Consider the following 16,103-nt stretch of genomic DNA (forward strand, 5'->3'; position numbering starts at 1 on the left):
GCTGCCTCCCCAACATGCTGTTGCATAGAAGAGGGCACTTGCCACAACTGTCTCATAGAATATTTCCAGGAGCTTTTTACAGATTTTGAAGGAGGCCAGCCTTCTGAGGAAGTAAAGTCGGCTTTGCCCTTTCCTACTGGGTATTTGTATATTGTATTCTTTTTGCTTTATTATTGTATTGTTCTCAGCTCAGGGATGCTGCTGGAAATGTGAATTTCCCTTCGGGGATGAATAAAGTATCTATCTATCTATCTATCTAGAGCTTCTGTGTTGGCAGTCCAGTCCAGTTTGTTGTGCAGCTGCACACCCAGGTATTTGTAGGTCTGGACAAATTCTACACATTCTCCTTTGATGGTTACAGGAACCGGGTGAGTTCTGGTTCTCCTGAAGTCCACCACCATCTCCCTGGTCTTGGTGGTGTTCAGGTGCAGGTGGTTTGCGTCGCTCTACGTGGAAATAAATCGAGATTATGTGGATGTGAGGCTCGGAGTCCAACGGTATCGAAAGTGGTGATACAAATGAAGGGAAATGAATTCTGTCAAAGGAGCAGATAAGTCTAATTGATGGAATGGCAGGAAATTAGGAATTTGAGCGTGAAGCGAATACTAATTGCAGATGTCCTACTTTATTGTAGACCACCGGGATACAACATGAATCTGCACTGAATTGGGGATGGTAAAGTGAACTGGCCATAAAGCGGGGGATAGAAACCTGTGTTAATGCTTAACTAACTTTTTCCGAACTCCGGTACCTCCGAAAAAAACAAAACAAAACAGTAAAATAACAAAATAGTATATAGAAAGTACTACTTATGTGTGATATGCATGTATAGGATTCAATAACAAATTAAACATTTTTTTTAAAACAACAGTACAGAAAGTACAGTCCCTTTTATTGATGGATTACAGCCACACAACTTAGCGAAGTTAGCTATTTGTGTGCCCTTTTATATTTCTTGATAAACACAAGCTTTGTTTCCAGGGTTATCATGTTTTTGCCTCTCCCCTTAGCATCACTTCAGCCTTGGGACCCAAAGCCAATAAACAAAGTAACAAGAATATAAAATTGTATCACACACTAAATTCTGTACTGAAATAAGAGACCGAAGGGAATTGTGGGAGGTAGTTCAGCCAATAGCATGTCTGCATTTTTGTGATGCCGTGAAGTAAACGAATGGCAGATCAGCATTTTATCAGGCGTCGACCGATAACAGACGGGCATCTTAGAGACAAAATTTGTCATACATCACAAAGATGTGCATTTTATAAGCCTTTGGGCACACCAATTAATTTGTTACCAATGTCATATAACTAAGAATATCCTGCAACAAGGGGTCCAAAAAAACTTCTGATCCCACACGGTCTTAGAGCAGTGTTTTCCGTAGTAGAAAACCTTTTTTGTTTCACTGGCAGATAATCCTTGCTCATTTTATGTGATATTTTTGTCATTTTTAAATAAAACAGGATTAAAAAAATATAGTAAAACGTAAACAAAAAACATGGTAAAAAATATAGTTACACCCAAAAAAAAGCTAAATAATAAACCAAACCAAATAATCTGTATTAACCACAGTCACGATACAAAAAAATCTGTCAATTTGGACATGACAATTTTAAAAATGAAACCGCTGCCACGATACTTTTAAAAATTTTGGACTGTCTCTTTCTTTTTAATTAAAAATTATGCTTTGGGACAAAAATGTTGAAAACCCCCATCTTAAATACGTAACACGTCATATGAATATGAAGTTCATTAGTTTTTGTGCACGCAAAATAATTTGTAGATGTCATATAGTGGAGGAAATGCCGTAAAGAGGGGGGAGATAAACATCTCATTCCAAACTGTAAACTAAAAACGTCCTAAGGCAAGGTCACCGTATCCCGGGGTCTACTGTATAAATTGCAATTTTTATAATGTTTTTGGGGGGAATTAGGTTGGAAGGGCGTTGTTAGCGTCAAGTGTGAACTTACAAATAAAGTAAAAACGATACTTATTCGTGTATTTTTATTTTTTATGAAAAATTGGTATAAAATTCAGTTTTCACTTTTTCTAAGCCTAAATGAAGCATTTGTAGGTCACAAACGGAATTTGAACCCGGATAGCGGTGGCGAGAGAGCTTATTCTTAGCTACTAGACCAAAGGTTTTATAGATGATGGAGAAAAAGGCATTAGACTATGTATCATTATCACACTATTTTTTACTCACGGTACCACGTAGCATGATTAAAATAATTTTAAATCACAAATGATTTGACATTGAATCAGACTTTGAAATACAATAACTAAACACACTGTTATTTTTATTTTGGGATTGTGTTCATAGTTTACGTTGTCAATAAATAATTTTCACCATTGGCCATGAGGATTCAACACCTTGAGTAAGAATAGTGTAATGATGAGATATGGACTAAAGCCTTTTCTTTTATTATCCAGTCATTGTCAACTTGTCTTACTTAAGGACCCCACCCTAATTACAAGCCTCAACCCAAATTAGGGTTAAAAAAAAAAAAATTCCACTTATCAAATTTATTGATTACAAAGCCGACATCATTGCTGTCCATCTTCTTGCAACAGGTACACCCCCCTTTTTCTTATTTATTTCTTCTTATTTTGTTTATCCCCCCATATTTTTCCAGTCATTTTTTTCTTTTCTTTTTTTTATCTTTCCCTGTAAAAGGCTGGAGGAAAAAATAAGCAAAAGATTATGCATTTCTCGTCATTTTGAGTGTCCGTAGTTCTTATTATTTTCTTGTGCTTTTTAACATTTCTTTTCAGTTTCACTATGCAATACAGCGACATATAGTGGTAAAATAACACACGCATACATTTTTAATGAAATCTAAAATGCTTCACTTCACTAAATTTTTATATCTTCAATATCATAAAAATTCCTATCATACATTCTCTGCTGTATCTGCATTTGGCCATGCTTAACATGTGTAAACAAGCTTAACCAGGATTTTTCTGTGGTGTGAAATAGCGGGTGTGAACCCGCATTTGTAGGACATTATCTACTTTTAAGGGGTGTCATTAACTCCCTGTTATTTTCTTATCTTTTCTCAGCATTATTTTGCCAAGGCGAAGCCCTGCGACCCACTTTTGGGTCCTGAGCCACTAGTTAAGAACCACTGTTCTAGTGGTTAAGAATCAGCGCTCTCACCACCTCGTTCAGAGTTCAAATCTTGTTGCATCAAATATTGTGCAAATGTTGTCAGCTATATTTTTTGACGGATCAAGCATTGCTCAACTACAGTAATTTGCTATTGTTAACCCAAACTTGTACTTTTTCTTTGGGGACAAAAAATTGCAGTTTATACACGAATAAAAACGGAATACTTATGCTTACTGAAAGTCAACCAGCGGATCCCTTGAGCTATAAAAAGACGTATACAGTGCCTTGGAAAAATATTGCCCTTTAGGATTGAGGTCTGGACATTGGCTTGGTCATTCTAACACCCTTATAGTCTTTATTTGAAACCATTTGATTGTTTAATGTTTAGGGTTATTGTACTGTTGGAATACAAACCTAGGTCAGGTCTCTTGCAGACTCCAACAGATTTTCTGGGATTAAGGGATCCCAGTTCAAATCCCGGCTTGTCCGTGTTACATGTCGAAGTGTCCTTGGGTAAGACACTGAACCCCCAATAAGCAGGTTCGCGCCTTACATGGCTGCACAGATCACTGCCGGGAAATGTGAAGCACAATGAAAAGCGCTTTGGGAAGTCATTGACTTGAAAAGCGATATATAAATGCAGATTGTTTAAATGCAGATCATCTGCCAGAATCGCCCTGTATTTGGCTCCATCCATCTTTCGATCAATTTTAACCGTCTTCCCTGTCCCTGATGAAGAAAAGCAGGCCCAAACCATGATGCTGCCACCGACCTGTTTAACACTGGGGATGGTGTTTTCATGGTGATGGTCAGTGTTACTCTCACACAGTGTGCCAGAAGATGTGTAAATGTTGCAAAATATTCTTGTATCCCATTCCTGCTTGGAACGCTTCAACAACTTTATGCCAGACCTGCCTGGTGTATTTTTTAATCTTCATAATGATGTCTGTTTCCCATTGTCTTTTTTCACAGACCTCTAAGGCAATCACAGAGCAAGTGCATTAAGACCTAATGACTCACAGTTGCACTCTGATCAAATGTCAACCTAAATGACTAACAATGACAATGAGGTCATTTCGGAACTTTCGGAGTCATTTGCCTGAGCTAAGAGAACAGTGGGCAAACCTTTGCAACACCCAATTTAGTATTTTTGTTACAAATATAAAATGTTGAAATAATTTGGTACTACTTCAGGATTGTGTCTCAAATGTTAATGATTTTTAAAAAAATTTTTGTTTTTTAGTTTGAAGCCAGAAATGTGGGAATATAACAAAAAGTTCTCGGAGCGCCAATACTTCTGCAAGGCACTGGAGCATGTCACCCATTATTTATTTTTTTTTAGATTGAATTCGACCAAAAAAAAAAAAAAAATCCCGTACTTTCTGAAAGGTTCTTAATTATTATTAACCTTTAGCACAAAAAGTTTGTTGGAGGTAAGCACGAAGAGCCTCTCGTCGGTGGCCCTGAAGCCCAACACGGCTTTGTCCGAGTCCAGGCTGGCGACCTGTTGCTTGGCAACCTGTCCTATCTGCCGGCACTCTTTCCTGTTGTAGAGGACGCCGTCGACCGGGGATGGCTGGCGGTAGATGAAGGCCCGGCGTAGGCATTCGCACAGCGTCGCGTAGGAAAAGTTGGGGGCGCACGTGGCAAACTTTTTGTCTCGTTTGGACGCCTGCACGTACCCTAAAATGAAAAAGAAGAGTGTTTTTTTGTTATCTGACAAAAGCCTGCAAGAGGAAGAAAAACAAATTATCTTCCACTTGAAAACAAAATCTGATTAGCTGAGTCCTTGCCACTATTGTATTTTTTTTTGCTCCCTACCAGTGAAGTGCAGTGAGGTTGGAGTCAGGTGAGGCGCAGTAAGTTTTACAAATAAAATGAAGCTACATCTCATTCATCATTTGACGGGCAGAGCAAGAAAGCAGTATATAAACTGTAGCAAAGAAAACAAACATGTTATTGTATTATCTTAACTTGTAAATAAAGTCTATGCGCTGCCTCTTTTGAATAAGAGCATCAATAGATATGAAAAAAGTCCATGCTAGAAGAAGGCAAATGAGAAATAAAACAAAATAAATGTAACCATTTAATATATTTCTTATATTATAACTTTATGTTGGTGAAGCACAGATTCACCTGACTCCCCTGACTGCACATCACTGCTTCCTACAAAATAAAAGGGGCCTCAAACTTAGAACATTTTTCAGCAATATAAATGTTTACAACATAATTAAACGTTTGCAACATAATTAAACAGAAAGGAAATGTCAACACATAATAATATGCACATTTGCTTTTGTAATAAGGGATACACGATAATTATGGGATAAAAAACAAACAAAAAACAAGTCGCTTAAAGCCAAGCCACGCTAAAATATTTGATTACGTGACACTACTTGTTAGAACGATTCCAAGCATTAATGTTCCACATTAGAATACATTAATATTTCCTATAGAAGTACTAGCACAACTTGTCGTGTCTCCTCTTTACCTGTTCATAATGTTGGAGGCACCGCTGGGATCAGCTATTAGCCTTCGCATGGCTAAGAATGTTGTATACTATATTATAATTAAGAACAGAAGTAGTAGCACAACCTGGTTGTTTCTCCTCTCAACCTCTTTATAATGTGCACGAGGCACTGGAGAGCTTGGCCATGGGTGATTATCCCCAAAAATAAAGAGATTCATAAAATTAGTTGGGATTTGTAAATATTTAGTTTTTCTTCTTCTAAATATTGCATGCAGTTAAAAAACGATTACCGGTACTGTTCTCCAGGAGCAAGAATTAATTAGTTTTTGGTAGGAAAATAATTCCTGTTGACTTTTGGAAACTACTCGCACTAAAAATCTATATTTCACAAGATAATCAATAAAGATGCTGCATCCCTGGAATAAAAATTTAAAGTGCTTCTAGCAGCGTGGGCGGCAAACAAGAAATGAGACAGAAGCTTTAAAATAGCAAATTGAAAGAGGCTCCTAGGGGCATATGAGTAAACTATATCGGCGTGAAAGTATAGTATCATTACGTAAGCTGATTATTTATTTACGCCATTGATGATAACTCTACACTTTATTATGTACGTTATTGAATCAGTTGATGAAATTAGGCTGTGACAAGACGGTTTATCACCCACCAATTTGGTTACAAACGACCACACGGAGGGCCAAAAAATTAGGTCCCCTAATTAAGTGTTTGAGTGTTGTAGACTATTATATATCGAGTATATACATTTTTTTCAGTACATCATGAGTGCTTTTTTTTGTCATTTATTTAAAAATAAATGATAAATTGTGATAATTGGATTCACTTTTGACTGTATATTAATGAGCAGGTGTATAGGAGAACACTTTCCAGCCAAAGTCATCACCGGATCACCACAGGATGAATGCGCATTGTTGACACAAACAGCGGGAGTAGCAGTAAGTACGAATGGAGTGAGAGAATATGTGTATCTTGAGTTGCATTTATGAAGTGTCAATTTACAAAAAAACAACATGCCAAGCTGTTGTGTGTACGGGTACACAAATTGCAATTTTAAGGAACACAAAAGGAAACACACCCTTTCAAAAGCACCGTAGTAGCCTGTGGCTGCAAGTCACTAAAGAACTGACTAGACCGGGTACATCATAAGGCATGTCTATGTTTGTGGAGCCTATTTCATGTCTGGTAAGTTATTGTAGCGATATGTGTACATTTACTTGAATGCGGAATTTCTTAGTACAGTGGAACCTCGGTTTTCGAACGCCTCTCAGTTCGGACAAATCGGTGTTCGACCAAAAATTTCGGCGGCGTACGGGTGTTTTAGCCCCTAACAATGCCTCCGAAGAAGGTCGGTGCAGGCAGGACAGGTGAAAAAAGACAAGTTGTTCGTCCAACTATTGCCTTTAAGAAAGACATAATAGCTAAATATGAAAGAGGTGTACGAATTTTCGATCTTGCTAGTGAATACAGCATGGCTAAATCTACTATCAGTACAATAGTAAAGAATAAGGAGGCTGTGAAATCGAGTGATACGGCTAAGGAAGCTATAAGCAAGCAACTGCCGCAAGTTTTGGAAGAGGTTGAAAAACTTTTGAGAATTTTTCTCTCCCCACCGTCCACCACAAAGGTAAGAAATCCTATTCATAATCCTTTTTTTATTTTTACACGTTCATGTTAGCGTAATCTTCCGTACGAAAGATTACGCTAACGCAAATGTACGATTAGCCTGGGTTAGCTTCATGTTTACGTTCATGTTAAACATTGAGGGTGTTGGAACGGATTAAAACGATTTTACATTAGTTTTAATGGCAAAAACGATTTTCGGAGATCGACCAAATCGGTTTTCGAACAGGGTTCTGGAACGGATTATGGTCGAGAACCGAGGTTCCACTGTACGTTTAAGTATAATAAATGTTGGCGAAGTGCTAATAAATGTTTAGTACCAATGCCAACTATAGACTGCTACCACTGGTTCAAGCTAGTAGATCTTAATAATGTCAATCATAAAACCAATAATAACATCCATCCATCCATTATCTGCACCACTTATCCTCAGTAGGGTCGAGGGGGTGCTGGAGCCCATCCCAGTCATCTTTGGGCACTGGGCAGGGGACACCCTGAACTGGTTTGCCAGCCAGTCACAGGGCACACAGTGTGTCCCCTGCCCACTGCTGAGAGACAGCTGGGATGGGCTTCAGCAGACCCGCTACCCTACTGAGGATAAGTAGATAGATAGATAGATACTTTATTCATCCCCGCAGGGAAATTCACATTTCCAGCAGCATCCCTGAGCTGAGAACAGTACAATAATAAAGCAAAGAGAATACAATATACAAATACCCAATGTGACGTGCAAATGCCCACTGTAGCGTGTTATATAGAATATCTAATTAGTGCTACACAGAATACATATTGCAATAAAATTCGGTAATATGCAATGTAGAGGGTGTGGTTTAAGGTGGATTTTACTCTGCCGGGTAGAGTTAAAGAGCCTCATGGCATGAGGAAGAAAAGATCTCTTCAGTCTGTCCGTGGTACAAGACAGTGACAGCCGTCTGTCGCTGAAACTGCTCTTCTGTCTGGAGATAATGCTATGTAGTGGATGCGATGGATTGTCCATGATTAACCGCAGCTTTTCCAGTGCCCGTCTCTCAGCTACTGTTGTCAGGCTGTCCAGCTCTGTGCCCACAACAGAGCTCGCTTTCCTCGCCAGTTTATTGAGACGAGAGGAGAGTATTGCAGATGATGGATGGATATTATATTGCTAACAATTATTGATTGATTGTTATCATCCCGCGACCCTACTGAGAATAAGCGGGGCAGATAATGGAAGGATGTTGTCATCATTATTTGTATTGATCCCAACAACAATAACAATGTGTTTAAAGTGGGTTATGTGTTAACGAGACTACTGAAAATATGAACTAGTCATCCGAGCTACGTTTTTCGTCCATTTAACTTGCTAGCTTGGAAAGGTATTCCACTAGTTACTTACCCTAATTTGGACTGGCGTTCTATACGAAGGCAAAAAGTCACCCACAAAAGCTTCATTAAGTGGCTCACACAATTAATATGTAGTGCCAATTTTTTTTGTTGACTTTGATCACTAAAAAAGTCGCTATCTTGCTATTGCACATACTTTCTGCTTATCTGAGATGTTAGTATCTACAATCCATGATCTTTTTCTGTCAATCAGCTGGTATAAACTGACATGTATTCCACCATTCTGCCTAAACAATGAGCGTGCTTCTTTACACTTGTAAACAAACATGGAAAAGGGTTTATAAGAAATAATCTAATTAATTTGATCATAATTCATATAATAATTCGGGCCATACCCAGCGCATTGAACGTAGCTATGTGCTCCCACATGTCGGCAGGTCGGTCTGGCCGTGGTTGCCAAAGCAGGGCGTCCACATCGTGGCGCAGACAAAGGCACGGCATTTGGGTTGGATCCACAGTCACGGTGAAGAGGTATTGATGGCTGCCCAGGTTCACCTGTGGAGGGACAAAAATGTGCAATAAACTGACCATGGCGAGTAAATGAATGTAAATGATCTGCATTTATATAGCGCTTTTCAAGTCATGGAAGACCTCCCAAAGCGCTTTACGGTGTGCTTCACACTTTTCCATTTTACACACTAACTAACCGATAGCAGCGTCAGCCATGCAAGGAAACTACCTGCTATCGGGGGCATTAGGGATTCAGTGTCTTGCCCAAAGACACATTGACACCTCCAAGTGACACTGGAAGATGAACATGGAGCAGCTTCAAATAACCACGGCGACTAGTGGTGAGCGAAGTGGCTAATGAAAATGGCTAGAGAGGAAGACTGAGGGGGAAAAAAAAGCAAAGATGCCTGGATCATGCAACTCAGTGACGATTGATTGCGTGACCGTCTCTGGAAGGTGAGTGGCAATGAAGGACGGGGAGGAGCAGTCAACACTAACAAGCCACAGTCTGAACCAAGTGGTCAACACAAGTGACTAGAGAACGAAACGGTGGGAAAAAAGTGGAAGATGCCTGAATCATGGTACTCGGTGACATTTTTTTTTTGTGAGACAATTTCTGGAAGGTGAGTGACCTTAAAGGACGAATCAGGAGCAGCTAAAAATAACAATAGCCTGTCATGGCCTACAGCCAATTGGCTAATGTGGGTGACTAGAGAAGGAAACAGTGGGGAAAAAAGTTGAAGATTCCCGATTCATGGGACTCGGCTTCCATCACATGCTGGTCTCAGCTTATGTTAATGAGATAGTACTTACGTTTTTGCTTATCATATACTGTAAATGATTTTTACACCACTAAGGGTTGCTATACAACACACACTGGGGCTTCAAGGCAAATGGAGGCCGATTTAAAATGAAAGTACCACAAATGCTAGCCCATAGATTTATTTCCCAATGTATGATAAAGAGGGGCAAGATGAGGCTAAGAGGAAAGATACTTCCTAATTTAAAGATGAAAGCTCCTTTCTTGAAAGCAAAAATGGAACATTCGGCTTTCTGAATTTAGTTGAGATAAACACACATTCTTTCATGAAAGACGGATGGTTATTTGTGAGCCGGCTGCAGAGCATTAAAAAGCTTTTTTATTTTGGCGCAAAAAGACGTGGCATCGCTTACATCAGAGCTAATGACCAGACCCTCATTCATTACGACGATGAAGCGGAGTCCCATGGGAGCTTTGTGGACAGAGAATCAAGCAGAGAGGAAGGGGGCCATTATCCCTGAACATTAAGCCTTGTGGAAAAACATGCATCATTCAGACTTTTTCTATGATTGAAAGAAAACGTGAAAGCAGTTGGATGTTACATGTTTCCTACCAATGCTGGAGATAAAAATAGAAGACTGACGCAATGTTCAGGTTGAGGCCAGAAGGTCACTGGTAGCGTTTCTAGGAACTTCTCTAACAAAGAAAAGGCAGTGAAGCAAATACTGTACCTACTAACTGTAAATACGAATGTGAATATGCACATATTACTATATAAAATTAGTATACTGCTTTTATTTTAAACATATTTTTCCTTTTGCACATGTTTACCGTTTAATTTGTTTTACTTGCACAGAAAGGAGAAGCACTCCAATTTCGCTAGGGCGATTTTGGGAGGAAAAAAAAAACATTATTGTGAAGGTAAATAAGAAATAAAACTAAATAAACTTAACCATTTAATATATTTGAAAGAGTCCACATCACAGCTCCCTACCTAATAAGATTTGCGGTAAGAAGCCCTCAAACTTATACATAATTTTACTCCCCTCGAAAATAGCATTCAGTGTATTTAACCAAGAAAGATAATTAGATATAAGGTAATGCTAACACATAATAATATCCACATTTGCCACTTTATAAAGAATGTACGATAATTATTGCAAAAAAGAAAAGGGGAGAAGAAATGCAAGGGCAAACAAAAGCCACCAAAGAGAGCAGATTTACCTTCCTTCCCTGACTGGACACCAATGCTTCCTAACAAATATGGGCAAGAGGCCCTCAAACTTTTCAGCAATATGAAAAACACATAATGATATTGCATATTTGCTTTTATAATAAGGGAGGCACGATAATTATCTGATAAAGGAAAAACAAAAGTTGCTTCAAGCCAAGCCACGCTAAAATACTTGATCACGTGACACAATTCGTTAGAACGATTCTAAGAATTTATGTACCTCATTAGAATACATTTGGATTTTCTGTAGAAATAATGAAAACTTGATATCCTCCTTTCCTTTTCATAAAGTGCGCAAGGCATCAGAGAGCTCAACCAATATTTTTTTGATTTTCTACAGAAGTAGTAGCACAACTTGGTCGTGTCTCCTCTCAACTTCTTCATAACGATAGAACGAGAACGAGAGAGAGCGAGAGTGACAGAGAGAGACAGACAGACAGACAGAGAGACAGATTTGTTTCTTTAATTATAAATCACAATCTATAATTTTTCATATATTCTTAATTTTTATAATCTATTTTACGTTTGTAAGTCTTTTATTCCATGATCATTTTTACTTTTTTTTTTTTTAGGAAATCAAGTCCTCTCAGAAGCAAAACATAAAAAGCTGAGCCTCGTAAGAGTAAATGTGCACTGACGCGAAAATATAATAATAAATGGAACGTGCACGTTTTAAAAACCAAGGTCTTTCAATTTAAAGGACTGACTCTCACCGTCTCCACATACTAAATTGAATCAGCTCTACCGGAAATTAATCAGGAATTCTGATTCATAATTCATACATTTCATACACATACATTTCCCTCAGTGGCGGCTTTCCATGCTTTATTGTCACAATTATTCAGAGTGTAGCAAATAAATAGATTCCGCTCCATTTTAATAGCAGTAATATATGGACGTGAAGAGTCCTTTATTATATGGTGTCGGACCCCGACGTGCTCCTTCATAAATGCGGACAATGTCGCTTCGAGTGTTTACATTCTCAAGTACGTACTTACCACCTGTGTGGCCTTCAGGGACTCGCCGTCAAAATAAACTAGGCTGGACGTGTCCTCTGGGTAACCGTCGCAGTCCTCCAGTTCTTGAGAGTTGCAGGCCGGCTTATCCAGGTCCGGATTAGTGTGCTGGGAAAGCGCAGAGGGATAATATGGTTATTCTCATTTTGCATTTATTAAAGTTCAAGAGGAATTTGATTAACATGGAGAAGCTAGTATGGGTTTGGCAGTGTTAGTTATTTAGATCATAGACAAATATAGTTGTTTTAGGGTCGTAAAACATGTGTGCCTTTCATTAAAAGGCATATAAAGTACAACCTTGGCAGTGTTTCACATACATTATTTGGATACATTTTAAATTCAAACACATCAATCCGGTACATATTTGGAGCAAAATCAAGAATCAAGATCTATGATGAATGTGTGCGCTGGTAAACTATTGAATCATAAATACACTAGTTATAAAAAGGCAATGACAGAGCAAACAAGGCACAACCACAAAGCACGGTAAACGAGACAGGAGTTTCAAGCAAAAAATATCCGGCCATCATCTAATTAGACGTAAAATAACTAGTGTGGTACCGATGTCGATACTGTAGTATTTTAAGGCATCATTATGTCGAGTAAACAGACCGATATGAGTTTGAAAGGTAACTAAATTTAATACTCAAATCTTTCAATTGGTAAACTACCATAATAAATGTTGGTACCGCTGCTTTTGTGATTGATGCTATGACAGGAGGCCAGATGTTTTTCGAAGGTTCACTACTGTATCGCGCATCTTATGAGCTTCGCATACCTGCCAACACTAGCGCTTTGAGTTGGACTTCACGCTTTCACACAGGGGGAGGGGCTGACTAATACAGATATGTATTATTTATATTTCATATTTTTTAATACTAAAGGTTTATGAGACACTGGTGGACCCAATTAAACCTTGGCAGCCCACCACAATCTTTTGGGAAACACTCTAATGCAGGGGTGGCGAACAAGTTAGACACAAAGAGCCGACATTTTTAACCCCGAGAGTCAAAGAGCCACACCACACACTGACCTGCCATGACAGACAGACACACACAAACACACACAAACAAAAACATATTATTTCCCATAACACACTCCTCTCATTACAATACAACAAGTATTGTTATGTGTTGATTTCAAGGAAAGTGTCCACCCTCAATACACACACACAAAAAAAAAACTAAACATGAAACAAGGCAAAGAGCCACAGTATACTGGACTGTCTCAGAAAATTAGAATATTGTGATAAAGTTCTTTATTTTCTGTAATGCAATTAAAAAAACAAAAATGTCATACATTCTGGATTCATTACACATCAACTGAACTATTTCAAGCCTTTTATTATTTTAATATTGCTGAATTTGGCTTACAGCTTAAGAAAACTCAAAAATCCTATCTCAAAATATTAGAATATCATGAAAAAGTATACAAGTAGGCTATTCAACTAATCACCTGAATCATCTAATTAACTCGAAACACCTTGCGAGGGTTCCCTGAGCCTTAAAAACACTCAGCTTGGTTCAGTAAACTAAATCACAAGTATGGGGAAGACTGCTGATCTGACTGCTGTCCAGAGGACCATCATTGATACCCTCCATCAGTAGGGTAAGACACAAAAAGAAATTTCTCAAAGAGCAGGCTGTTCACAGAGTGCAGTTTCAAAGCATATCCACAAAAAGTCTGTTGGAAGGGAAAAATGTGGCCGGAAACGCTGCACAACCAAGAGAGATGACCGCAGCCTTAACAAAATTGTGAAGAAGAGCCGCTTCCAGAATTTGGGGGAGCTTCAAAGACAGTGGGCTGAAGCTGGAGTCCAGGTATCAAAAGCCACAGTTCACAGACGTGTCCGGGAAATGGGCTACAATAGCCGTATTCCCATGGTCAAGCCACTTCTGAACTCAAGACAACGGAAGAAGCGTCTGACTTGGGCTATGGAGAAGAAGCACTGGACAGTTGCAGAGTGGTCCAAAGTCCTCTTTTCAGACGAAAGCAAGTTTTGCATTTCATTTGGAAGTCAAGGCGCCAGAGTCTGGCGAAAGGCTGGAGAAGAGCAAAATCCAAGTTGCTTGAAATCCAGTGTGAAGTTCCCACAGTCAGCAATGGTTTGGGGAGCCATGTCAGCTGCTGGTGTTGGTCCACTGTGTTTCATCAAGTCCAGAGTAAATGCAACTGTCTACCAAGAGATTTTAGAGCACTGCATGCTTCCATCTGCTGAAAAGCTCTATGGAGATGAGGATTTCATTTTCCAGCATGATCTGGCACCTGCCCACAGTGCCAAAACCACCAGTAACTGGTGCGCTGACCATGGCATCACTGTCCTTGATTGGCCTGCTAATTCCCCTGACCTGAACCCCATCGAGAATTTGTGGGGTATAGTTAAGAAGAAGATAAAAGACACCAGACCTACAAATACAAATGAGCTGAAGGCCGCTATCGAAGCATCCTGGGCATCAATAACACCTCAGCAATGCCACAGGCTGATTGCCTCCATGCCACGCCGGATTGATGCAGTAATCCGTGCAAAAGGATTCCCAACCAAGTACTGAGTGCATCAATGGACATTTTCAAATGTTTGATTTAGTTTTGCTGTTATAAAATTATTTTTTTTACTTGGTCTGAGGAAGTATTCTAATATTTTGAGATAGGATTTTTGAGTTTTTTTCAGCTGTAAGCCAAAATCAGCAATATTCAAATAATAAAAGGCTTGAAATAGTTCAGTTGATGTGTAATGAATCCAGAATGTATGACATTTTTGTTTTTTTAATTGCATTACAGAAAATAAAGAACTTTATCACAATATTCTAATTTTCTGAGACAGTCCAGTATAGTGTTGAAAATTCCATAAAAGGGGCTGAAAAAAAACATCTTAGAAGACCCAACCTTAAAATGAAAGCGTCATAAAGTAGGGTCTCCGTATCACGGGGTCTTTTGTATAAGGCTTTTAATGAAGGCAGCACATCCGTACATGCTATATGACCCCATAGCAGGGGTGGACAAACTTTGAGGCGCGGGCCGTATTGGGTTATAAAAAAATCAGCTGAGGGGCCGGTATACTAAGAAAAACAATAATTGATCAGATTTTTTTTTTTTTAATCTGCTGATATTCTACAATCTGATACCTAGGTAATACATGAAGAAAAGGGATAATGTAGGCATATCTATTTTTTTCATATGTATTTGAAAATAAATATGCATGCAAACTTCTACATTTTCATGTTAGATTTCATCATATATTTTTTTATAAGTAGACCATTGGATCAAATTCCTTTAGAATCATTCAGAATTAAAGTAATACAAGTCCCTTTTCAAGCATTAAAATTGCATTAAACAGGTAATATGCAATTGGGGTATCTCGAAAGTGTTTTTTTTTGTGTGAGATTTGATAAATAGATAAAAATAAGATGAAAAGAAAAATACAAAATCTATGTGCTCATTGGCCTTGATATATATATATATATATATATATATATATATATATACATTAGAGCAGGGGTGGCGAACACGTGGCTCTAGAGCCGCATGCGGCTCCTGGCCAATAAGAATGCGGCTCTTTGACTCATCATATACAGTACAATATCAACAACAAATTATTTTGCATACCCAAAAATGTGTTCACATATGACTCTAAGATGCCTGTCTGCTATTGGTCGTCATGTAAAATGCTCAAATGGAATTTGTTCGCATCACTGCATCATAAAAAATGTTGATAGGCTATTTGCAGAACTACTACCCACAATGGCTTTCTCTTTCTTTTATTTGTTTCAGAGTCTCGTGTGCATTGTAAAGATTTTCGAATGGGCGACACAATACTTGGGTCACTTTGACCAATTTTTCTGACGTTTTACACAAGAACCTCCTGTTTTGGGGGTTTATGAACAAAATGAAAAAAATGTACCAATTTTATTTTTTAATTACAAACAAAAATAATTGCAAAAACAATTCAGGACATTGGGTCAAATACACATGAGTATTGGATTAGTCTTTTTTTTTTTGGCAGAAACCTTATTTTTCACCCAACTTATTAGAGTGTGATTTTTTGTACT

General features: G+C 38.5%; 1 protein-coding gene across 1 annotated transcript in view; it reads right to left on the bottom strand.

Annotated features, from left to right (window-relative positions):
* Positions 1-497: 497 nt before the first annotated feature.
* Positions 498-16,103, bottom strand: part of nudcd1 (NudC domain containing 1) — a 32,050-nt gene continuing 16,444 nt past the window's right edge. The window contains exons 8-10 of the mRNA XM_088328546.1: positions 12,040-12,165; positions 8,933-9,092; positions 498-4,795 (exon numbers count right to left, since the gene is read on the bottom strand). Coding sequence (XP_088184672.1) covers positions 4,506-4,795; positions 8,933-9,092; positions 12,040-12,165 — 576 coding nt within the window. The 3' untranslated portion in view covers positions 498-4,505. The remainder of the gene's footprint in view (positions 4,796-8,932; positions 9,093-12,039; positions 12,166-16,103) is intronic.

The sequence above is a fragment of the Urocampus carinirostris genome, chromosome 2 (genome assembly GCF_059441175.1).
Source record: "Urocampus carinirostris isolate Australia breed hairy pipefish chromosome 2, RoL_Ucar_1.0, whole genome shotgun sequence".
NCBI classification, from domain to species: domain Eukaryota; kingdom Metazoa; phylum Chordata; class Actinopteri; order Syngnathiformes; family Syngnathidae; genus Urocampus; species Urocampus carinirostris.